The sequence below is a fragment of the Monodon monoceros genome, unplaced genomic scaffold (assembly GCF_005190385.1).
Source record: "Monodon monoceros isolate NGI ecotype Baffin Bay Population unplaced genomic scaffold, NGI_Narwhal_1 Super_Scaffold_6, whole genome shotgun sequence".
NCBI lineage: Eukaryota > Metazoa > Chordata > Mammalia > Artiodactyla > Monodontidae > Monodon > Monodon monoceros.
Genome location: NW_021703783.1, coordinates 73,306,204 through 73,331,241, shown reverse-complemented (window position 1 = coordinate 73,331,241; position 25,038 = coordinate 73,306,204). Strand labels below are relative to the sequence as shown.

The following is a 25,038-nucleotide window of genomic DNA, read 5'->3' as shown; positions in this document are numbered from 1 at the left end:
TTTTGTAAATAGGAATAATTTTTCACCTGATAGAAGTGCTTTATTAAGCACTTTATTAAGGCATTAAAATGCCTCCTAAGGTTCTTCTGAGAATTCCAAGATAAATTCCATATTAAATGTTTAGTACAGTATCTAATTAAATAGGAAGCATTCAAATTAAGGGATTAAATCGACATACTGAGATTTTATATTATTAAATGCTAATCACTTGAAAGTTAGTATACCTTCACAGTGAAGTTTGCTGTATTCTTGTAGTCTCATAATACTTTTGGTATAGTTTTTATGCTTAAAAATGTTTAATTTTTGTCATTTACAGCATCACTGCAGACAATGTGGAAATATCTTCTGTGCTGAGTGTTCAGCCAAAAATGCCTTAACTCCTTCTTCCAAGAAGCCTGTTCGTGTCTGTGATGCATGTTTCAATGACTTGCAAGGATAATGGGTTATCGCAACTTCAGAGTAATGTTACACTAACATTAGATTTTTAATAATACACTTAATAGATATCTTGGACTACTACTATTCGGTTTGGACAGTGGTTGCAATACTAAACCAAATTAGAATTCATATATTTTGGAATGTTATCAAGTAAAACTCTTCTATTTTTGTGAGACTCGAGCCCATCTTTCATTACTTTTTTCCATTTACTCCGGAATAGCTTTCATGCCAAGTTTAGAAGTAGCCAATGAAATGTAAATAAATTTTGGATGGAAATAAATTTTGGACGGAAAATAGCAATGTATTTTTTTAAATATAATTTCATTGTTCAGAAGTGACATGAATGCTCTTCCATAGCTTACTTCTTTCTCCCACATTTAGTATCAAGAAATGTACATGGGTGATGTTACCATATCAGATATGTTGCACAATAACACATTAATTATATTAAATATTCTCATTGTGAAATGCATAGAACTATAAAGCTTTTTTTCCCTTATACACAGGTCCATAGCTCAGTTGCATTGTTATGTTACAAATTTACTACTCAAGTGTTCCAAATACAGATTATATTTAAATATTAACTATGAATTCAAACATGGTTTTTATTTTAACAATATTGATTAAATTCTCTTGGGTGGATCTTATGAAAACCTCTGGAAAATTAATTTGCTTATTTTATGGTTATCCTTGGGTTGTATTTTAAAGATTAGGGTTAATTTTTCTTTTTGTCTTTTTCTATCTCATTTTTAAACTCCCACGCAGTCTTAAGAATCCTACAAAACTTCCCACCCTCATCCCCAGTTGGAAGGTGAATAAAAGAAGTTGTATAATGGTCGTATTCTCTGTTTAAGTGGGAAGTCTTCTGAGATTAGCCTTCATTTTATATCCTCATTTTGTCTCTCCAGCATCCTCAAGAATCTGAATTTGCTTTTTTAATGGATCTGCCTTTTTCAAGGTAATTTGGTTTAACCTTCTCAAGCATAGCTCAGCGTCACTGTAATTGTTTTATAGATTTTGCATCTTAAAGCTAGTAACTGATATTGCTATAGTCTTATCTGTGAAAACAAATACAAAATGGTAAGGAGACATTAAATATTCTGCTTTATATTTTCTGCTTTATATTCTCTTCTTACCTAATAGGGAAGAACTTTTTAAAGTTTTAAATTTGACTTAAATTTTAAAAGGTTCTGAATTTGGGGTTCCATATCAACTAGGTATCTGTTTACTCTGCAAAAATAATGCTGTGAAATTACCTTGAAATAACAGTTGGATAATAGAGTATCGCCAAAAACAGATGTATTTAGGAATCCCCAAATTATAACTAGAACTGAAACAGACTGGCAAATTGAGGGTAATTAAAAATTAGCTTATTTGGATGCTGAAAATGGAATTGAACTTTATCAGTCTTATTAATTTGGAAAATTGGAGAACATCTGAAGAGAGAACTCATTAATATTGGTTTATTACTCTAAGAAGAAAGTAAAGCTATATATTCATTCAGTGCAATCATTTGGTAATAGGGAAGGATGGGAGCTAATATTTCATTTACAATACATAGTTTATAATGTACACTTGCTTTCAAATATCATGCTGAAATTATGTTTATGCTCTTCCTATAATGTGTACAAACAAAGAGATTATTCATTTAATTATTTAAAAAACCCATTTAAGTAAACTCTGTTGTCAGTAGCTACTAAGGACCCTGATTGAGTCCCTGGACTCGGATAAACATATATCCTTGAGCGTATAGAACGAAGAAATACAGTGGATCTTTATTAAAAATAAGTTGGATAATAAAAATTGAGCTAAAATTACTTATGCATTTTCATATAAATTCTTTCAAATAGTCTTAATTAATTCTACACTTATAAGTAAATTAATAAGCATGTTGGAAACATTCACAGCACCATTGTTATTACTTTTTTATGATATGAAACTTTACGGGAATTCTTCTGGCTTAGAATATTTGTTCACTCATCTCCCAGTTGGGTGCACTGAAGGCCTATCCCTGTCTTGTCCCCCCACCCACATATTCATAAAAAATTGTGGGGACAACAAATATAACTATATGTATTTGAGTGATTTTCTACTTTTCATCTAGCTAATCTCACTTCCTAGGCCCCAAATAATTAGGCTATTATATTTAGAAATGAAACAATATTTTGCTATTAATCTCACCAATAAGGTGTTTTGGAAACAAAAATTAAACGGTTTTCTGTTTCTTTTAATTAAAAAGTCATCTTCTGAGTGCTTACTGGTTCGACATTTTAGATGTCTGCTGGTACTATTTGTCAGTGATTTAGAGCTGGCACGTATGGAGTCCCAGCTCTCAGCTCTAATGCAAAGCCTATTGGCATCACCTGTTAGTAAATTCTAAACCCAAGCACAGAAACGTGAGTTAAAATCAAGTCTTGCTGGGTTAATGTACACTAAACTACACCTACACCTACAGAATTTTTAGTAGAAAGAAGACAAAGCTGCTGGTATAGGATTTGTTTATTTTGAAGAAAAGAGGGAAACAAACACAACAACCTCAATGCAGTGTGTAATTTTGTTCAACTACCTCTTAATGTGGAATTAGCTAGTTTAATAGTTTCTTCACAGTAGTGTTGCGTAGTAACTGCCAAATTTGTTAGTTCTCCATCTCTCTTGAAGAGGCTTTATGATTATTTTATAGTTTTGGGAACTTTAAAGCCACTTTTTTTTAACCTTGCATTTGCATAAAGATGTTTAGCTTTTAAGTGGAAAGCAAATTATGATCATATATTTTGATATTCATGACCTATTTGACTATAGCAGTTTTTTTTAAATGCACTTTGGCTATGAAACCATGGATGATTTGATGCATAAAATTTAAACGTGCCATCAATTTAGTATTCCTAGACAAGAGCTTGATGAATGGTATTCTGTAATTATATAATGTACCACACATTATTGTCTTAATTGCCCTTTGCCTGAATTTTAATGATCAGTTATTGTTGCAAATGTGAATACTGTGCATAAACTTACTAAATTTATGTAAAATTGTATAAAGCAGAATTGGAAATAGCTAGGTCCTCTCCCTGTAGAAATAGTGAATTTACTGTAACATGATGCAGTTATGTATATGACATTCTGTACTTCTTGAACTGGCTCGTATATTCATAACTTCTGTAGATACTTTTGCATGAATATTTTGTTTAGTTTTTGGATTCATTGTATTGTTTACTTGTGATCATGTAGTTGTGCCTTATGTGTGAGAGAGTTTAGCTCAGTAAAGACTGTGGTTTCTAAACTCAGTGAGTGGAAGGTTATTGATTATAAATGTAACTGATAAATTATATAACATTTGAATCTGTATAAAGAACAATGGAAGAATCCTTTATTGAATTGTTGCTTTTTTAAAAAATATGCTAAAGATATTAAAAATAATTTCTAGTATATTCTGTGACTAAATTATTTTGTCTATTTAAAAGATTAGCCATTTTACATTAATTTATTTACAGATTTAGAACTTTGCACTTGGATATAGACAATGGGTGTGCTTTATTATTTTAAATTAATTTTTATTGGGGTATAGTTGCTTTACAATGTTGTGTTAGTTTCTAGTGTACAGCAAAGTGAATCAGCTATACGTATACATATATCCCCTTTTTGGATTTTCTTCCCATTTAGGTCACCACAGAGCACTGAATAGAGTTCCCTGTGCTATACAGTAGGTTCTCAGTTAGTTATCTATTTTATAGATAGTATTAATAGTGTATATATATATATGTCAAGCCCAACCTCACAATGGGTGTGCTTTAATGTTCAACTAAGAATAGTAATCAAGTTCATATTTCAAGAGAAATTACTAATGCTATTTTGTTCGAGACAGCCCCTTTTCATTTCATTCATTATTGAGAAAAATTAGCAAAACTAAAAAATATTAAACAATATTAATCTCTTCTTTCATTGTACATTTAATACCCAGGTGACCATTTAAAGGCTCAATGTACCATTGCTTTTTACTGATTTTTTTTCCCCTGGGAACCAAAGTTCCAGAAGTGATTTTTCATTTTACTCTGTGTTTCCCTCTGAAGACAATAACATGTATATATCCTCAAGCACTTATTATATATTAGATATGCTCTTTTGTGAGCTTTATAGAATTTCACTTTAAATACATAGTATATTCTTTTAAGTTTTATCTTATTGTGGTAAGAACAGTTAACATGAGATCTACCCTCTTGACAACTCTTGTAAAAGTGTACAGTACAGCAGATCTCCCGAGCTTACTCATTTTGCTTAACTGAAACTTTATGCCCATTGATTAGTAACTCCCCATTTCCCCCTACCCCCAGCCTCTGGCAACTACCATTCCACTCTTTTTGATTCTATGAATTTGAGTATTTTAGAAATCTCATATAAGTGGAATCATGCAGTATTTGTCTTTCTGTGACTGACTTATTTCCCTTAGCATAATGTCCTCAAGGTTCATCTATGTTGTTTCATATTGCAGAAGTTCCTTCTTTTTCAAGGCTGAATAGAATTCCATTGTATGTACGTACCAGAGTTTCTTTATCCACTCATCTGTTGGTGAACATTAAGGTTTTCTCCATATCTTGGCTATTGTGACTAGTGCTGCAGTGAATACAGAAGTGCTAATATTTCTTTGTATATTGAATATTTTAAAGCTGTTTTACATCTTAACTAATTTACATGTTAATTTAGTCAATCTTTTTCTCCCTTTAATGAGATTTAAGGGAGAAAATAGTTTTATACATATAAACAAATATATGTTTACTGGACTCAGACTAAAAGGAATCTTGGGAGATCACCTAGTCCATTGCCCTTTTCCTAAGTTGGCTGATATCTAGAAATCCTTGCAAGACAATTCTTAATTTTTTTCTAAAAAAATACATATTTTTCATCTCTAAGAACTCACTTGAAATTTGTTCTCCTGTACTTTGCCTTTTTTTCTCATTTATTCTTAGGCATTGACCATAGTTACTGCCTTCCTGATTTTCCTTTCATTTTCACTTACTCCTAATAAATATGACATTATTATACATGGGCTGTGACCCTCCATTCTAATGGTGCTTGGCCCTTGAAAATAACTGTTATGCTGCACTTGTCTATACTGCCTGGTTTATATGGTGAAATCACATTTTTCTCAAAGAATTAACTGCATGTGACTTCCCCAAGCATCATCCTTTCTATCCCATTCTCCAGCTTAAGGAGATCAGTTAAGGTATAATTTGTCTTGCAGTCCAAGTTGATAAATTTACTACTTCCATTTTGGAAACTGCAAAAGGTATCATGTCTGAAATTGAAATCTGTGGATTTCCTTTTGATATAATCTGACTATAAGAACTAGTTCCTTACATGCAGTTAATAGTATATTCCACCATGATAATAGTCCAAGCTCTCTTTCTTAAGAAATTCTAATGATGTTTCAAGTCCTGCCAAATAAGACGAAGTAACTGTACTGTGCTCTCGCTCTCTCTCTCTCTCTCACACACACACACACACACACACACAGACAGACACACACTCAAAACCAGAAAGAAGTTTTATGACAAATTCCACTGTTCTTCAAAAAGTGAGATTTAGAGAAAGATATCCTACTATTTCTATGAAATTTCCCAAGTAAAACTGTTAACTGGTGAAACTGGAACAGATATTTGCTTTTTCTTTCTTAAAACAATGGAATTTAGTCTTTCGGATTTTCTCCTTCCATGTTAAGAGTTATATAAAGTATACCTGAGATAAATAAACTGTTGGTAACTAGGAATTTAAAAACTGCTACTAAGATGGAGACCTTATTATTCATTGCTTAGTATGTTAAAAGAGCAATCAAGCTTTGTATGAGGTAGGGCTGTAGAGCAGTAAGGCTCATTTATAAGTCATGTAGGAAACTTGGTTTCATTACAGATATACACAAAGTAAGATGCTAGAATTCATATCAGATGCAAGCAGTGGGCATTGTTTTCCTCCTGATGATACTGCATTTACCTGATTATTCACCTTTTACGAATTATAATAGCATCATACTTCCCTCACCCCTCTTGCAAGCCTGACTGAAGCATTATAACTTAGTCTGGATATCAGCATGTATACACTTACCAAGAAATTCCTTCTGGTTCAAATTTGTTGCAGCATTACTCTACGCTGAGGAATTTCCTAGCTTAAATTCTGGAACTTCTTTAAAATGCACATTTTCTTTTAGCTCATCACTAGGTAAGTGTTACAAGTTTGAATGAAAGAATACCTTAATCCCCAATGTGTAAAAAGGTGTGCCACTTGTTTTGGGTCCTTAAATTTCCGAGGATTTTGCAGGCAAAGTGAATATGGACATCTTCTTGGTTTCCTGACTCTTGGTGAAGCAAGAGATTGCTGCTGTTAATTGTGCAATCCATGTTTTCTGTTAAGAAAGAAAAAATATATAGAGACAAGAGAATGTTAAATTTCCCACATATTTGGATTAATATTTTCCTTTGTATTTGTTGACTTGCTCTTTAAAACACTTGCCTATGTTTCCCATTTTCTTTCTTAAATCGAATATATCATAAATATCTCTAATCACATATGAAAATGCAAATGGATTAGATGAATATGGTATGCAAGTTGGATAAACAATTCTGAGTAATCAAGAAACCATAATAGTCAATGACGACTAATTACAAAGATGAATACTGGGAATATAAGTAGTTTGAAAGCGAATTTCTTGAATTTCCACTTTGTGTAGAAACAGAAGTTCTTAATCAGTGGCATAACTTGAAAAACAGACTGAGGGAGGAAACTGACTCCTTGAAAATAATGTAGTCTTCCATTAATTGTCTGGCCACATTGCTGCCCTGATGAAAGCCTATCAGGGGAAAGAAAAAAATGGAGGCTTCTAAGATAAAGAAACCAGAGTCAGATAGGCAGCTGCTCTTCGGCTCCATAGCTGTAAAAACAGTAGCATAGTTTCAAAGGGTGAAGAGAAGACTTGACACAGTTCATTTCTGCAGGAGCCCCTCACTTAAGCTGGCATCATACTGTGTGCATACTGGGGCTTTGGAAATTGATCGGAGCATCTTAAAAATCAAGCATGCAATCCAAAGCAGTTCTTGCCCCATTTCCTACAGACCTCCCAGAAGTCAGAGGCAGCTCTTGAGCTTCTGCCACAGGAAAAAATGAGGGAGGCTGTGTCAACACTAGGGATGTAAGAAGATGGTCAGTTCTGAGGTTTCTGAGCCTGGTATGGTCTAGATATTCATATCCTTCCCCTCCTTCCAACCTCCCCCCTTCCCAAAGCAGGAGAGGAAAATACACAAAACTTTCCATTCACTGTTCCTTAATGAGCTTGGGGTGAGATTTTTTCCCTTAAGTCTGAAGAATCAAAACCTACAAAATTGAAATACATACCTTGATGTTTTCTGTTTGGGCTTGTAATAAGAATGCTGCTATACACTGTCGATAGCTGTTTTCATGTTGTATGAGGAAAGAATTTCTCAGCCCAAAGACTAGAAAAAGATTAAAGACAAAAAGCCAAAGCATTTAATATGAAATCCAGTTCCTCAGTACAAGAACCTGGATTTTTAATGAGTGTGGGAGGTTTATGTCGATTAAAAAAGAATCTGATTCCAAGACCAAGACTTTACTGCTATGTCCAAAGAGAGACCACTTAAATATGAAAACCTTTTCTTCCTTAGCCAGTGACTTCTGGGGCTTGAGGAAATGCATTTATGGCTTAAGTGATGGAAAATGTATTCCTTCCCAAGGAAAAAGCTTAGCATAACAGGTAGATTTTGTGTGTGTAAAATATAGATAATACAAATATGAAAAATAATACAATCATTGTTTCTTTGACCTCCACCACTCCTTTTAAAAATGTTTTATTTTTGTACTTAAAGGGAAGTCACATCAAAACAACAGTTAAACAAGTTAAGATGTAGCAAAAATACAAAACCACCTGAATGCTTCACAGCAGTCCAAGAAAAGCCAAAAAAACAGACTCAAATAAAATCCAACATCCACCAAATTATGTGAAATGTAAAACAAAACAAAAAATGTTGGCATGGTTTCTGTGTTTGAAAAGAAACAGTCTGTTCGGTCATTTCCTAGCTGGTCTCTTAAAGAAATGATAGGAGATACTGGGAGAGCAGATTTTCCTCTTTTTATACAGCTGGAGCTCTTAAAATGAAAGCTTCTTCCTTGAATTATTTATACAGCACCAGGAATAAAATTTTGCAGCCTATACATTCTTTCTACAGTCAATTTATGTTCAGGAACAAACAAAACCAAACCAGGGCTGGCTCTGGGTCAAAACAAGTACTTCAGAGAGGAGGAGGAGAACACTGACTCTTCCTGGATGACCATTAAGCTGATGCTTGCTCACACTCATTATTTCTGTTCCTTGAAGTTTGTGTTTTGTTTTGTTTTTGCGGTACACAGGCCTCTCACTGCTGTGGCCTCTCCCGTTGTGGAGCACAGGCTCTGGACGTGCAGGCCCAGCAGCCATGGCTCACGGGCCTAGCCGCTCCGCGGCATGTGGGATCCTCCTGGACTGGGGCACGAACCCGTGTCCCCCGCATCGGCAGGCGGACTCTCAACCACCGCGCCACCAGGGAAGCCCAGTTTGTGGGTTTAATTCAGACTCACTGAGGCAAGTTGGGCCTCATTTCAGAATCAAAGCAAACGTGAGACTTTTATTTTCTTAACTGCAAGAACTACTTCACTATTACAGATTGTAATAGACTAAACCTCATAATTCCTAAATTCTACCACAACAAAGCCTGTCAAGGTCATGAAATTCTGTCCAGCTTCTCTGTGGTGAGAGGACTTAAACCTATTAAAATGACTTTCTGGAAAAAAGATCTGGCTGTTTTTGTTTTACTCCCTGATTTTTCTCTTTATAAATTCCCTGTAGTAAGTGAGGCTTTAAAGATCAGGTTGTTGTTCTTGGCTGGATTTCAGATTCCATGTTCCTCAAAATTGTAACTGTAGTTCTCAGTTATTTAAGGTATCCCTCATCTGTTTAGTTTGTAATATGGCTACTAAGGGCTTAATAAACAAAAGGACCTGGTATGGCTAGGCTTAGAAAATAAAATAAGGAGATAATAAATGGTCAGGAATAGCTTTTTTCTCTCTGATGTTCTAATATAATGATTAACAATTAATAGTTGACATCATTTATTCAGCACCTACTATGTACTAGGCACAGTGCTATGTATTTTTTTCCTTTTTGTGTCATTTAAACCACACAGCAACTGTATAAGATAGGTCAACTAACTCCAAATAGCCAAAACAATCTTAAGAAAGAAGAATGGAGCTGGGGGGATCACACTCCCTGACTTCAGACTATACTACAAAGCTGCAGTAGTCAAAACAGTATGGTACCAGCACAAAAACAGATACAAAGATCAATGGAACAGGATAGAAAGCCCAGAAATAAACCCAAGCACTTATGGTCAATTAACCTACGACAAAGGAGGCAAGAATATACAATGGAGAAAAGACTGTCTCTTCAATAAGTGGTGCTGGGTAAACTGGACAGCTATTGTAAAAGAATGAAATTAGAATGTTCTCTAACACCATACACAAAAATAAACTCAAAATGGATTAAAGACCTAAAAGTAAGACCAGATACTATAAAACTCCTAGAGGAAAACGTAAGCAGGACACTCTCTGACATAAATTGCAGTAACATTTCTTTGGATCCATCTCCTAGAGTAATGAAAACAAAAGCAAAAATTAAAAAAATGGGACCTAATTAAACTTAAAAGCTTTTGCACAGCAAAGGAAACCATAAAACAAAAAGACAACTTACAGAATAGGAGAAAATATTTGCAAATGATGTGACCGACAAGGGATTCATTTCCAAAATATACAAAGAACTTATAAAACAACCCATCAAAAAATGGGCAGAAGACCTAAATAGACATTTCTCCAAAGAAGATACACAGATGGCTACAGGCACATGAAAAGATGCTCAACATCACAAATTATCAGAGAAATGCAAATAAAAACTACAATGAGATACCAGCTCACACTGGTCAGAATGGCCATTATCAAAATATCTACAAATAATAAGCTGGAGAGGGTGTGGAGAAAAGGGAATCCTCTTACACTGTTGGTGGGAATGTAAACTGGTGCAGCCACTATGGAGAACAGTATGGATGTTCATTAAAAAACTAAAAATAGCATTACCATATGATCCAGCAATCCTACTTCTGGGCATATATCTGGAAAAGACAAAAACTATGATTTGAAAAGACACATGCACCCCAGTGTTCACAGCAGCACTATTTACAGTAGCCAAGACGTGGAAGCAACCTAAATGTCCATCGACAGATGAATGGATAAGGATGATGTGGTGTGTGATGTGTGTATACACACACACACACACTGGAATATTGGCCGTAAAAAAGAATGAAATAATGCCATTTACAGCAACATGGATGGACCTAGAGATTATCATATAAAGTGAAGTAAGTCTGACAGAGAAATACAAATATCATATGATACCGCTTATATGTGGAATTTAAAAAAGGGATACAAATGAACTTATTTACAAAACAGGAATAGACTCACAGACATAGAAAACAAATTTATGGTTACCAAAGGGGAAAGGTGGGGGAGGAATAAATTAGGAATTTAGGATTAACAGGTACACACTACTATATATAAAATAAACAACAAGGACCTACTGTGTAGCACAGGGAACTAAGTTCAATATCTTGTAATAACCTATAATGGAAAACAATCTAAAAAAGAATATATACGTATGTATAACTGAATCATTTTGTTGTATACTTGGAACACTGTAAATCCACTATACTTCAATTAAAAAAAAAAGTCAACTAATTCCCACTTACAAATAAGGGCACAGATTAGGTGAATTTTTCCAAGGTCACACAGCTTGTGAATAATATAGCCAGGATTTGAAACTAGGTCTCTGTCACTCCAAAGCACAATCTCTTCTTTTTTCACACTTTACACTCTCACTCTACAGCTATTCTACCTCATGCACTGTGTCTGAACAGTTAAAATAACCACCAGAGCAATGAGAAAAATATTTAAAAAACAGAAATGAAATGGTAGTGGCAAGTCAAAAAGTAACAAAAGATGGTGGAAGTATGGTTTTTAAAAAGGTATTGATTTTATTTAAAAAGAAAAAAAGGAATACAGGAGAAAAAACATGCATCTCCTAAGGGAATCCTGTGATGTCAGATTTCCCATAAAGTCCAGTTGGCTGGCAGGGCTGTGGCTGACCTGAGCCCATGCTGCTTCCCTCTCTTGCTTGGGGGATCTGACACCTTCCTCCACTCACATCCATTTATCATGGCAGAATCTTCTAACTATGGCCACTGTAGTAAGAAGGTTGTGCTCCTCTGAGATGCCCCCTTTTAGGCTTGCTCGGGAAAGCTCTCTGGTTTATGCAGACTTTGGCCTGTGACAGTGATTGGTCCGTGCCAAATCTGATCTAAGAGGCCTTAAGGGCTGCCCAGTTGTTTTTCAGCAAATCTTAGTAGACACAGAAAGAATAGACAAAAGAGGCAGAAGACTCTAGTTCTGGATACAGGTTTCCCCTCATTGGAGCCCTGCTGCTCTTGGGGAGAGAGTTTGCATCCATTCACGAGTTAAACATTTAAATATACAACTTACATAACTTAATGATGTGAATTTTTGCTATTATTATTATTCATTGGTGTATTCACTGTGTAATGTGGCTCTGCTGAGTACAAGCAGGTCCTGTGCTAATGACTGGTGCTCTGGGCTTGGCTGCTGGAGTGGGAACTGCAGGACATGGATGGTGCTCCCTCTTTTCCTGCTCCTCCCTTGGGACAGGAAGGCACTCCGCTCCTGCCTGGCTTTGCTGGTCTTCTAGGAGCCTGTACCCAAGAAAGAATGATGGGTGATTCCTTCTGAACACTGCTGCCACCCACCCAGTACTAAGTAGGCCAGAATGTCCTTCAAGTCCCTCCGAGGCCCAGGGCTTTCCTGACAGGATTTATTGATCTTTCATTGCTCTGAGAGCTCCATCTTTGTAACTCCAGGGCACTTACAGAGTGCCTGGTTCACAGGAGACGCTCAGGAAATGCTTGAAAAATAAAAATATACATTTCTGATCTATACACATGATGTATATGTGTATATGTATGTACATGTACATATTTATATATTTATTTCTGGCATTTTTCTATAGAGCAATTGCAATAAAACATCTTAGGCTTGCATAGCATGTCATGGTTTACCAGTGCTTTAACAATAGCAATAGTACTAAAAATGGTTAACAGAATAACAATCCTAATAATAGCTATCATTTATTGAGTGCTTTACCTGCATTATTTCATTTAATTCTCATGACAGCTCACTGGGGTAGATATTATCCTGATTTTACCAAGATGAATCTGTGGCTTAGAAAATTTAAGTACCTTCACACAGGGTCACACAGCTAGCAAGTGGCAGAGCTGGGTCATCCAAACATTGGAAGCAAGTCCAATACTCTTTCCATAAGTAGCCTGTAGAGTGAGTGATATTTAGCTACACAGGAACCCAGTATTATCTTTCATGAAGATTTAAATTAGATTCATGTCGTGTTACCAAAAAAGGCCAACATAAAACTCTGGGATAGCAAACAGATGAGCTGAATGATGAAAATAGACACATACCTGACATGTGGAGTGGATCGAGACCTCTGACAACCAATCTGTCTAGTGGAATGGGCTGATCGAGTACCATACATGAACCACCTTCTTTGATTACTGTTTGTAGCTCAGGAATAAGTGAAGGGCACGTTAAACCTGGGTCTGAGCCTCCAAGTTTCTAAAATTAAGGAGGAAAATAATGCAATAAGTAGGAAGTAAATATTGATGCACATACTTCAGGTACATCCTTAAGTAAACTGATTTTTAGAAACAATTGCTTGAAATCCAGCTTACTATTCTTTCTGGGTCTCGAAAAGCATTTCCCAAAGTACACAGTGATTTAAAGCATAGTGTTTCTGATCCCCAAGTTTAATTACCTGAATAAATAACAGTGTAATTTCATAGCTGGGAAACATTTAAATCATTATCACATCAATGGGAAGATCTTCATTTACAGTAGTATCCCTCTATGGTACTGAGTTAAATGAACAAGAAAGAGAAGCCTCATGTTGGCCAACTCTGTCCATGGGATCTTATACTAAAATCTAAATAAATAAATTCCATGCTCTATGATTTGTAAATAACTGAAATTGTTTTGAATATATAAAATACTGAATTTTTTAAAAAAGGGTGTCAGAGATTGGGATGTACGTGAAGTAATTTGTGCATTAAATAGCGAAGAGAAATTTAAAACATAACATTCCTTATTTCTTCTTCCAAAAAATAAATGAAACCTGGTGTCTTCTCCGGGTGGTTCTCTCAGATTTATCAGACAGAAGAATTTAAAGAGGAATTTTAAACAGATAACATTACTTATTTTGGAATCAAGTTGTGAAGCATGAAACCAGAACATTATCTTATAATATGGCCAATAATGGGCTGCCACTAGTTCATGGCTCTGATTTGTGCCATTATGTAAAGAGAAGGTAAGCTGTGCTTAACGTCAGGTTTTAGAAGGGGACAGAGATTTTTCGGAGCTTGCCTGTCAGACATGCTAGCCTGGGTAGCTGAAAATGAGAGGCCATCCAAGTCTCAAAACTGTGACTTAGTATTCTCCAACACCCATTCCCCCCTCAACCACTGATCAACTATGCACGGATTAATGGGTGTCTATTTTATTGCTTAAAGACACTTAAATTATTTAGCTCAACTAACCAACATGCCATCTAAAAGCTTAGGTTATTAAAAGATCTGAGAGATCTAGTCTCATAATCTTACATCTGTGTAAGGCTAGTCGTTTAGTAAAGAAGTGAGTGGGTTAGAACATTAGTTATCTCCAACAGCCAAAAACATACTGCAGATCCTCTTCCCATCTCTAAGGGCAGGTGTCTGAGAGCTGTAGAGGAGGCCTCTTCCTGAAAGCACTCACACACACCAGTCAGGGAAACTGTGAAATGGGACATTAGATAGAAAGCCTTTGGTGGACCATGAGACCCATGGCTTAACGGGGAGTAACAACAGTAATGGTAACCATTAATACTTAAGGGAGAAATCCCTATTCTTAGAAGGGATTTTGTGGCTCTAGCCCCTGGTGACTCGTTTTTTTCCTGTGATGCCAACTGTACGTTTGTTTGGCTTCTGCAGTTCTTAATTATAGGCAGACACTGAGAGACCAGGGCTCCTTCCCACCTGCAGCCCCCAAAGCATCATTTCTCAGGAAGAACGTGAGAAGGGGTGGTGGATATCACCTCAGCACTTGGCAGCAGACAGTTTAGAGAGGCCCCTGCTCTGGCAGCTTTTGTTGTGGTAGTCAATTTGGATGAGGAAAAGGCGGATATGGACAAAAGTATCTTAATTTTATTTGCTGAGGCAGGCCAGGCATAAAGTCCTGTGGCTTCTGGGACTCTCCTCGAAAGTATACAGACTAAGTCATTCTAAAAATATACACACCCTTTGACATCCTTAAGAAATGGGACTTGCTTTTGTTACTGTTTTCAGTCTAGCACTCTACGATGGAAAAAGCCAGTATTTTAAAATGCCTCCATTTTTTAGAGGGTAAAGTCCGATCTGATGTATAAGAAACTTTTCTCTTTTTAACTCAACTTATTCAGAAATATTTCTAAACTCATTTAGCAGAATTATTTAGAGACAACAGCATTTTACCTTTTTGTTGCGCTTAGTTTTCGTAACTAAGAGGAAATCATCAAAGAGAAACAGATAAACATCTAGGAATCTTGTGCTTTCTGAGGAAAGAAAGATGAAATTGGGGCTGGAAACAGTAAGCAGAGTTTTTTTTTTCTTTCCTTTTAAATCAAAGAATCCCTTAGAAAACAACACAGGCCGGGGATCAGGGCACACGAGGCTTGCAGCTCAGGGGGCTACAATCACGTGGGTCAGAAAACTGCATTATGGTTGAATTGATTTCTCCCCAAGGCAGGGACTTGATGTGAGCCCACCCTTCCAACTTTAAAGACAATGTATTTGTAAGGCATTTCATGTGGATCTAAGGTTACCTGGATGATATTTGTCGTGGTTTCAGCTAAGCCTAGGACACATCTATTGACTAACAGAACTCCAGCATTTTGGCCTCTTGACTCATCTGTGTGGTCACTGGCAAAGGTATACATTACCAGAAAAAAAGGCACTTTGTCATAGCTGTGGGCTGAATTGCATCTCCCCCAAATTCTATGTGGAAGCCCCTACCCCCCTACCCACTGTGTATTTGGAATAAGGAAATAATTAAGATTAAATGAAAGCTTAAGGGAGGACCCCTGATCTGACAGGGTGAATGTCATCCCCAGAGCATGCTCTCTCCCTCTCTCGCTCTCTCTCTGCCACGTGTGGACACTGAGAAAGCTGGAAAGAGAGCTTTCACCAGAAACTGAATCAGCTGGCAACTTGACCTTGAACTTCCAGCCTCCAGAACTGTGAGAAATAAATGTCTGTTGTTTAAGCCACCCAGTCTGTGGTATTCTGTTATGGCAGCCCTAGCTGATTAAGACAGTCACTAAAACAATTTGTTTCTTAAGTTTTACAATGTGTCTATACAAGCATTAAATAATCTTCATGAAGCTTTATATTTACAAGTATATTTCTGATATCACTTTTGATAATAACTGAAGGCAAATAGTCTTTTCTACTTTTCCCTAAGAAGGGGATACTTGTAGAAGAGAAATAAAATATTAGAATGAGATATCCCCCTCTCAGTTTAACTCTATCCCTTAGAAATTAGAAAAAGAAATGTTTAGTGAAGTCAGAAAGAGAAAAACAAATATCGTATATTAACGCATGTATGTGGAACCTAGAAAAATGGTACAGATGAACCGGTTTGCAGGGCAGAAATTGAGACACAGATGTAGAGAACAAACATATGGTCACCAAGGGGGGAAAGTGGCAGGGCGTTGGTGGTAGTGGTTGGATGAATTGGGAGACTGGGATTGACATATATACACTAATATGTATAAAGTCGATAACTAATAAGAACCTGCTGTATAAAAAAATAAATAAAATTAAAAAATAAAAAATTAAAATTAATTTTTTAAAATTAAAAATTTAAATTAATTTTTAATTTAAAATTAATCTGACAAAGGTTACCCTTTCTAAAAGTTCCAAAAATAGTAATTTATATTAGCATACCAAAAAACAAAAGAAATGGTTAAATTTAAATGATCTCAGAGGAACATGCAGTCCTTGAGGGGGATGTGACAGGCACTTAAAGTACAAGAAAAATCAGTAAATATTTTTTATTATTCTATTTTATTTATATTTTTCTAGAAGTTCTTTCTCTATACATTTACCTGTGGAAACGAGACGTCTAAGGTTAAATTAATAAATAAAATATCTGGGATTCATTTTTAGTCTAAGTTTAGAGGAAAGATACTTTCTGTATTTGCATAGAAGAGAAATTAGATATTTTATTCAATCTTGAATTGTCCTTGAATAGTTTTGTTTTAATGTCCTCCATCACTACTAGAAACTCCTTTTTGCGAACTGGGCTGCAGCAAAGACTGCTGGTTGTCCCTTAAAAACCATTCTTCCCTTCTTTTGTAGTAATGACATTTCCAAGTTTTAGTGGGTAGACGCTCACTGTGTGAATAAATACTACATCTCCCAGCTTTCCTTGTAGCTAAATATGACCAAGTGACTAAATTCTGACCAATGGAATATGAGCTAGAACGTAGGCACACTGGTGACTCATCTTGGGGCCACAGAAGAAAGCAGTCTCTAGGATGGCAGAGCAAAAGGACATAAGAAACCTAGATCCCTTGTGGCTTCATGGAGTAAAGCTGTCATATCATATAGCTCAGAATTTTACATGCGAGATAAATAAACCAGTCTGTCTCCAAGAGCTGGCTTAATATCCTAACTAACACATAGGGTGAGGAATGGGGCTAGACCTTTAAGACCTGTTAAATACTGCTTTCCTCACCCTCTGCCACTCCTATCTGATTAGGTGAATGATCATTGTCAAAATGAAATAGCTTTGTTTTCTCCTTCTAACTTCAAGTATTTTAACAAACAGGTATGAGCATCTTCTATGTCCTAGACTTCATTCTAGGAAATGATGATTATTTTAGCTACCGTTTATTAAGGCCCTAGTTTTCCACCAAGCAGTCAACAAATACTGAGCACCACCTATGCATCGATGATTAAGACAAAATCTCTCCTTCAAAGAGCTTTAATTATAGTGGGAGGAGCAGATACATAATAAACAGAAACAAGATTTAAGATAAATTCAAGAACTAATAGTGCCAAAGTAAATACGGGATTACGAAAAATGACGACTAAGGAGGAAGACCGTAGGCATAAAGTTAGAGTATTCACATTTATTATCCCAGGAGTTTCAAGCTATGTGCCACACAACCAGATCTGAGACTTACAAACGTGTGCAGTTCTAACTCGATTAGGTCTTTATTTTTTCTCAAAGAGTCTGGCCTGTGGGGTTTTCATCACACTGCTAGAGAACAGAGCAGCGTCACTGACTTATTCTGGTTCTGCAGCAGCTTGAACAACGTGTGTTCTCTAGGTGCTACAGCTGCTGTGCCATCCTATTTGTCTGAACGTTACCTCTTTTTCTATTTAGAAATACCAGTCTGTGGGGAGTAATGCATTTGTGAAGGGCGTGCTGGCATGAATTCCAGTGGGAAGCTGGTTATGCTCCAAAAGTTATAAAAACTTGGACCTTCTGGGAATGAGAAAATGCACTTAATTTCAACACTACAGTTTTTAAGGCTAGAAGAAATTTGAAACATTAAGCGGTAGATACCATCGTCATGGTTATCACTATCACCATCATCATCAACATTTACAGGAGAGATTAAGAGAATTTAAACAACTTCCCCAAAGCCCACAGCTGGGGCTAGACCCCCTAATTCTTGGTCCAATGCTTCTTCCATTCAAAATGATGTCCTGTTTCTTTTAACACTATTACCCCCACCGACACCATATCTCTATGCCAACTCCGAGCCAAAGTCCCAGTGACTTTAAACTTGGTTTGACACTACTATATGACACACCCCTCTCTGATGAAATCTGACTAACAGCATGTGCTGTCAGACAGGAGCCTGGTGTTAGTAATGGTTACGTAGGTCATCCCCATTCTACCACATCTGACTCTACAAGAAACTTTTCCTGAAAAGTTGGGTTGAACCATAACGACTCCTTCTTAGGCCAGTCTCCCACCCATGCTTCCATGACAAGCACCCCCATCCCACTTGATATGTGAATACACATCTGACACGGCTTTTCACCAAGAGATTTTTCATGGTCATGTTCATCCAGCCTCTACATGGCCTCCCATCACATCCACACCTGAACGCTAAAACTGACTCCCTGACCCACTCCCTCCGCCACCCTCAGGGTCATCTACCAACATTTCAGGTAGATAGATAAGCACACTTGAAGGTCTTCAACTCATTTCCTCTTCATCCATTTTATCAATCATAAAGCCCTCCTGTTTTTGCCTTTGAAATAGCTCTCACATTTATCCTTTTTCATCCATGCCCATTTTTAACATTTTAGGGTAGGCTGGTGGGTCTCACAGTTGGGAATTTGGTAGACAGAGGGAAGAGGGGAAGTAAAATCTCTGGTGATTCCAGGTGGAGGCCAGCTTTGCAGGGACAGGCACGGGATTGTACACAGAACTGTGTCTTGCTTCATGACTTTTGGTTTTGGTTGGATCTGGCTTTGTCACAATGATATAATTATTTTTGAAATTGTAAAAGAAAGGGTAAGATTGTTATCTTTCCAAACGAAAGTGGGAGGGGAGTGGTCTACAGGTGGAGAATGGTTGAGAAACACAGGCCCAGGCTCTTCCCACCCCATCCTGCGTCACTGTGGCGCCTTCAGGCTGGCCTCTCTGCTTTGGTCTCCTCTTCTAGCCATTTTGGGCATTGCTTCCCATAGCTCTTTCTCCAACACCCTTTTAAGCCTCTCATGTCCCCGAGCACTCAGCGGCTTCTTGTTGCCTGCAGTGTCCTGGCTGGGTCCCTCTGGCTTTCAGGGCAGTGGCTATGGTTCTGGAAGCCTGCTAGGGTGAGGCAGCCTGGCCTGGGTCTGGATGCTGCCATTAGCTTGCCAAGGGACCCTGAGCATGACAGACAACCTCCCCGAGTCTCCCCTGTGACATGGGATGAACTGTAACTTCTCTGCATAACTCACTGGAAGGAAAACATGCATGAAAAAGCCCTTTGATGTAAAAAGCTGGGCATGTCTATCTTTCGAGTTGGCAGTTATCTTGCAGGGGTTATGTCCCAAGCTGACATCTGGCGCTATCCCTAAAATAGAGCAGGTTCTCAACAGGTGTGTACTGAATAAGGAATTACTGCCTGGCACCCCCCAAAAGATCTCAGGCAACCTCACATCCCACAGGGCTTCACACACCGCAGGTGCTCAATCAAGATTTTGTGAAGAAATGAATCAATGAATGAATGCAAATCTTATTTCAGTCGGGTAGCCCTTTCTGATAATATTTACTGAGCCCTGACTCTCTGCCAATGGTTCTTTCAAGTGCTTATACATCTATTAGCTCATTTAATCCTCACACCAAAGAGGGGACACTGCAGCACGGGGGGATTGCTGTTAAGTGGCCCCAGGTTACACAGGCAGCAAAGGCTGAGCTGGGAAGGGAAGCTGGCAGGCAGCCTCGGGGATCTCCCTCCTAACCACGCTGCTGTGAGCCTATTCTCTCAAGTGGCTTCTGCCTCCAAGCCTTTTCTCTTGCTATGCTTTTCATCCGGGATGTCCTCCCTCCTGTCCTTTCACTGAACTACACCCTTCTATCCCCCCGAAGCCCACCTCCAGTCCCATGGACCACATGAAGCCTTTCCTGGGTACTCCAGCATCAGACTCTCTTCTGGACTTAGACTGCAGGTCTGCTCATTATGGCAGCGCTTCCCAACTAGAGGGAAAGGATTATCCAGAATAGTGACTTTTCTATCCTCCAGTGGTACCTACACAATGCAACGTGTGTTACATAATAGGTTCTCAGTCAACACTGAGAGTATGATTGCCCAGCTCACTGGAGGAGTAAAATGAGGGTGGTAACAGCTGACATTGAGTGGTTACTATATTCCAGACCTTGAGCTAAGCTCTTCACATGTTACTTCACTTTAACATCCAGCTTGTAAGACAGATATCGTTATCCTATTTTACAGAGAGAAAATGGAGGGCGTGTGGCTAGTTACGTCGTGGTTTGATCAAGCTGGAGTCTGTGTGACTCCATAGGATGCTCTCTGATTCACATCTTCCATCGCCTTGGCCATACAGAAATACAATTCTTGCCACCCTTCGATAAGCAACAGTTGGACAAATCACAAGGTAGCAAAGATGTTGGGTTTGTAAAGGAAGCAGTTATTTACCTGCAAGAGTTAATTTTCCTTCATAGAGAAGGTGTCGGTTGCTGACAGGATGTTTTCTGCCATGTGTTCTTTAAAAACGTGTTTCAGGCACTGGCAAAACAAGGGAGGAAATCAAAGAGATGTTGTTAGTGATGGGAGGACAGCATATTCTAGAAGTTGGGGCAATGTACTCTGTTTAGAAAGTTCCTGACATTTGGAAATGCCAGTAAATGCACATGGGAATGGGAAAGAATGGGAAAAATGCTTAGAAGGACCAGTTCAGGAATGGCATGAGGAGGTCAGCCTCCCCACACACAATGTCATGTGGATGAAGCCTTTACTTCTTGCTAGATTTTTAATTCTAGTGGGCAGCTGGGGACTTTGTAAGACTAGTATACTTCCACTTGAATGCCAAACGTTTAGAAAGGGACATAGGTTCTAATTGATCCTTTCTGTACCTCTGGAATGAAAAACCTTTTATCTCTATCCCAAAGTGGAGGCCACACTATAATCTCCTGTAGATGTCTGCATTTTTGAAAATTGTCAAGCCACTTCACTTTTCCTTCAAGATCCCCTGAAAGACAAGACACATCCAGTATATTTTTAAATGCATGAGGCATTACAGCATAAAATTTAACCAAGATCCACAGGAATCATTTAGAGATATTGACCGCCCCTGGAGCCAAACCATATCTTAGGTTCATTTAACATATTTCTTGCTGTTTAAATGCCTTAGAAAAACTCACTAATTTGAAATCAGCCTCTTGCAGAGACAAATGAAGCTGAACTAATTTAACTCAGTAAGTTGGAAATGTATTGTGCATTTTTATTTCAATAATACTAACAGTTCCCTTAGTAGCTTTCTCATATTCCCTACATCACACAGCTTGTGATTACAGGAAGGAAAAAAAAATCAGACTAACAAGGACAAACATATCCTTTTGTCTTAATCATAAAACATATATTCACTTTATGGTAAGGTTGATTATTTCTTTTGGTAAGAACTCATTTTCTCTTTGAAGGTCTATATTAATTTTCCAATGTTTTTTAATAACATATTGCTATTGAGGTTTTGAAATGATTTTTGAAAACATGGAGGGCAAGTCGTAAACCCACAGAATCACATGGTTAGGGAATCCTTGAGAATTCTCCATCTTTAAGCTTTAAAGGAAGGTCACAGGGATCTCTTTCCCCAACAATGAGAATTCATTTTATTGAGAAATTCCTAGAAGAGATGTTATCTCCCTCACAAACTTATCAAAATGAGTAAAAATCTGCAAAATTACTTTAAAAGTTTAAAAAAGTCTGTCTTTAACTGAATTTTTTGTCTTAATCACTTGATAAGCTGAATTCTAGTTCCTTGGGTTATTTCAGAATTTCAACAAAATATTTTTAAAAAGGAAAGAAACTCCTAAGTGAACGGTCATTTTATTTTTAAACATGCAAAAGAAAAAGAAATATGTCATTTCTGTACAGCTGATAATCATCATTTTGAATTGTTCCCTTTTGATGCTCCCCAGGAAATCTTGGTTTATGGACATATACCACGAACTTCTTTATTTGAATTTGATTATACAGAGCTACCCAAATAAACTTAAGTCATCACAGGGCTTTCTCTTTTCCTATTCCCAAATTTCGGGTCTAAAGATTGCAGTTGGCATTATATTTAGATTGGCCCTGGATTTCAGTGACCTAAAAAAAATGACGGATGGTAATTTATTCTCCGGAAAGGCTTCCCATGCTGTTTACTCCCATTTGCTTTGTGTGTGGGTTCAGTATGGATGTTAAAAACAAAGTGCCTTCATCATCTGGGAAGTATAACTTTTCCTGCCTGAACTCACATCTGAAAGCCTTGGAGACGGGGCCACGTCCTGCGTGAACTTGGAGTTAAGAGTTCTCATAGGGTTCGCCAGGATGTGACTGGAGCCCATTGTTTTGAGCGTGTTTGATTTACAATGCAAACTCAAACTGGAATCCGCATTTCGGAAAGCCATGACCTCAAGGCAATGGAATTACCTCCTAAGATGGAAGCCCAAATGGTTCCCATGAGCCAGAGGGTCCCCCAACTCTTTGATTAAAGCTGACACTGGAGCTCTGGGTCACTCATCTCAGGGACTTACAGATTGACTTTTCCACCTTTTCCTTGATGGAGTAGATCATGAAGAGTTTAGTTTTGCCCCTTGCCTTCTCCTTTTCCCTGGCCCTTGGGGGAGATTTCTGGTTTTGCCAACTGTGCTCCCACTCTTGCTGCAATGCAGTTAGGAGAACTGAGAGTCAACACTACACAGGTAGACAGGAAAAGGAAGGATTTTTGCTTCGTGGGTCAGTTCCTTGACTCCTTTGTTGGAGGGAATCAGGATAATGAAGAGAAAATGAAAATAGAAGTTGAGGACGCTAAATTGTTCTACATGATATAGAAAAGAGAGAAGAGGGAAAAAGACGTAGACAATTGTCAATAGGGAGAGTTTGTTCAAAGAGGCAGTTGCCAGGAGTACACACAATGGGGAATACATGAAAGGAAACTTTAGTAAGTATTGCTATGGGTGATACACTGGATTTCCATAAATGGTATTTTGAGAAATGCAAGCAACATGAGAATAGCTCCTCCATTTGTTTCATCTGGACTGTTTCTTTGAATGTGACACCGTTTGAACCTGAGGGGTCCCAGCCTTTGTGCAGGTGACACATGACGCCTGGAGCCAGGTCTGTGGCTACTGCACACACAGGTACATCAAGAAGTATTATTAAGGGTGTGTTCACTTCCTCTTCTCTCCTCCCACCTGCTCACACCATACTGGTCCTGAGTTCAGCTCTAAATGGATCCTGCTCTCACACTAAATATTTTTCTTGCTGCGGGCTGTCGCCTCTTCCCTCTTTCATGCTCACTTCAGGCCCAGGTTAAGTCCTGACCCTCATGACCCAGACCCTCAAGACCAACCTCAGGTAGGTCAAGGTACAGTCGGTTCTACTATCTGTAGGTTCTGCATTCTGAAATTCAATGAACTGTGAACTGAAAATATTTGGGGAAAAAAATTCGAGAAAGTTCCAAAAAGCCTGAATTTGCGGCACAGCAGCAACCATTTACATAGCATTTCCACTGTATTTACAATATTTACATAGAACTTACCTTGTATTAGGTATTATGAGTAATCTAGAGATGATTTAAAGTATACGGGAGGATGTGTATTGGTCATATGCAAATACTATACCATCTTATATACGGGACTTGAGCATCCTCGGACTTTGGTATCTGTCAGGGTTCTGGAACCAATACCCTGTGGATACAAAGGGACGACTGTGCACTGTGGAAGGCTCCCTCTGCTTTCCCAAAGATATCTTCATACATCTTTATGCCCAGGTGTCAGCCCTTGCATTTCAGAGAGGTCGGTACAATTGGCTCAAACCTCCAACAAGTCCAAAACTCTCTTAGATATTTATAAACAGATATTCCAATGGCTTCTTCTGGCCCCTGGGCTCCTGTTTGTACACATTCTGTTTCTTCGCTGAACAGCATGGGCCAAATGCCACACTTAGCCCTTTGGTAGGTTTCCTGTGTCAGTTTCCACTGTAAACCCACTCATGCCAAACATTTTATGAGTGTATGTGTTTATTTTACTGAAGATTTCAGATCATGGGGAGGGCTCACAGCCCACAGTCACCACCCACCACCCCATTTTGCTGGCTCCATTCTCTTCTTTGAAAGGAGAGAGCTCTCTCTCTCTCTTTCCTCTCCAACTTTCCCCTTTTTCTCTCCTAGCCTCGTGCTTTGCAATTTGTCATGGTCTTTCATAGCCTGACCATGTCCCTGGAGGGTCGTACCCTCCTACACTAGCAGCTTTATCACATTTCTTTTAAAAATATCCGGGACTCTTCCTTACAGGAGTTCTGCCGGGAGTGATCTTTCCCACCTCCCCACCTACAAAAGGCAGGTCAGAAAGGTGCATGGAGGATGGAGCTCTAGGGGCCAGGCTTCAAGGCGGAGGGACCAGCCCCCCATCTCTGCACCTCAGATTCTTCTTTAAAATGGGGGACGGCACTAGATGACTTGCCCTCATCCAGCTCAAAATGGCTGTGATTCTCATTGGGGCTGGAAGGGATGAAGGGAGCAGGGACTGCAGACGTGGAAAGGCTGGAAGTGGGGAGGAGTGGAAAGAGGAGGTGTGGAGAGGCTGTAGTCTGTGGCCTTAGTGGCTGATTTCCATGCTGAGTCACTAGCAGCAGCA

The 25,038-nt window shown here is 38.1% G+C and overlaps 2 protein-coding genes across 4 annotated transcripts in view; one reads left to right on the top strand and one right to left on the bottom strand.

Annotated features, from left to right (window-relative positions):
* EEA1 (early endosome antigen 1) overlaps positions 1-3,857 on the top strand; it is a 139,595-nt gene extending 135,738 nt beyond the window's left edge. The window contains exons 30-31 of one of the 3 annotated variants that reach the window (XM_029204739.1): positions 317-459; positions 1,204-1,221. In XM_029204739.1, the coding sequence (XP_029060572.1) occupies positions 317-439 (123 nt within the window). In that variant the 3' untranslated portion in view covers positions 440-459; positions 1,204-1,221. Of the gene's footprint in view, positions 1-316 lie in introns of all 3 variants that reach the window. The other 2 variants (XM_029204740.1, XM_029204738.1) reach the window with 2 other exon arrangements.
* A 1,246-nt stretch (positions 3,858-5,103) lies between these two features.
* The window catches only part of PLEKHG7 (pleckstrin homology and RhoGEF domain containing G7), an 82,899-nt gene continuing 62,964 nt past the window's right edge, over positions 5,104-25,038 (bottom strand). The window contains 8 exon segments of the mRNA XM_029206725.1: positions 5,104-6,826; positions 7,813-7,910; positions 13,062-13,215; positions 15,141-15,220; positions 20,837-20,878; positions 20,881-20,926; positions 21,274-21,389; positions 22,936-23,062. Coding sequence (XP_029062558.1) covers positions 6,719-6,826; positions 7,813-7,910; positions 13,062-13,215; positions 15,141-15,220; positions 20,837-20,878; positions 20,881-20,926; positions 21,274-21,389; positions 22,936-23,062 — 771 coding nt within the window. The 3' untranslated portion in view covers positions 5,104-6,718.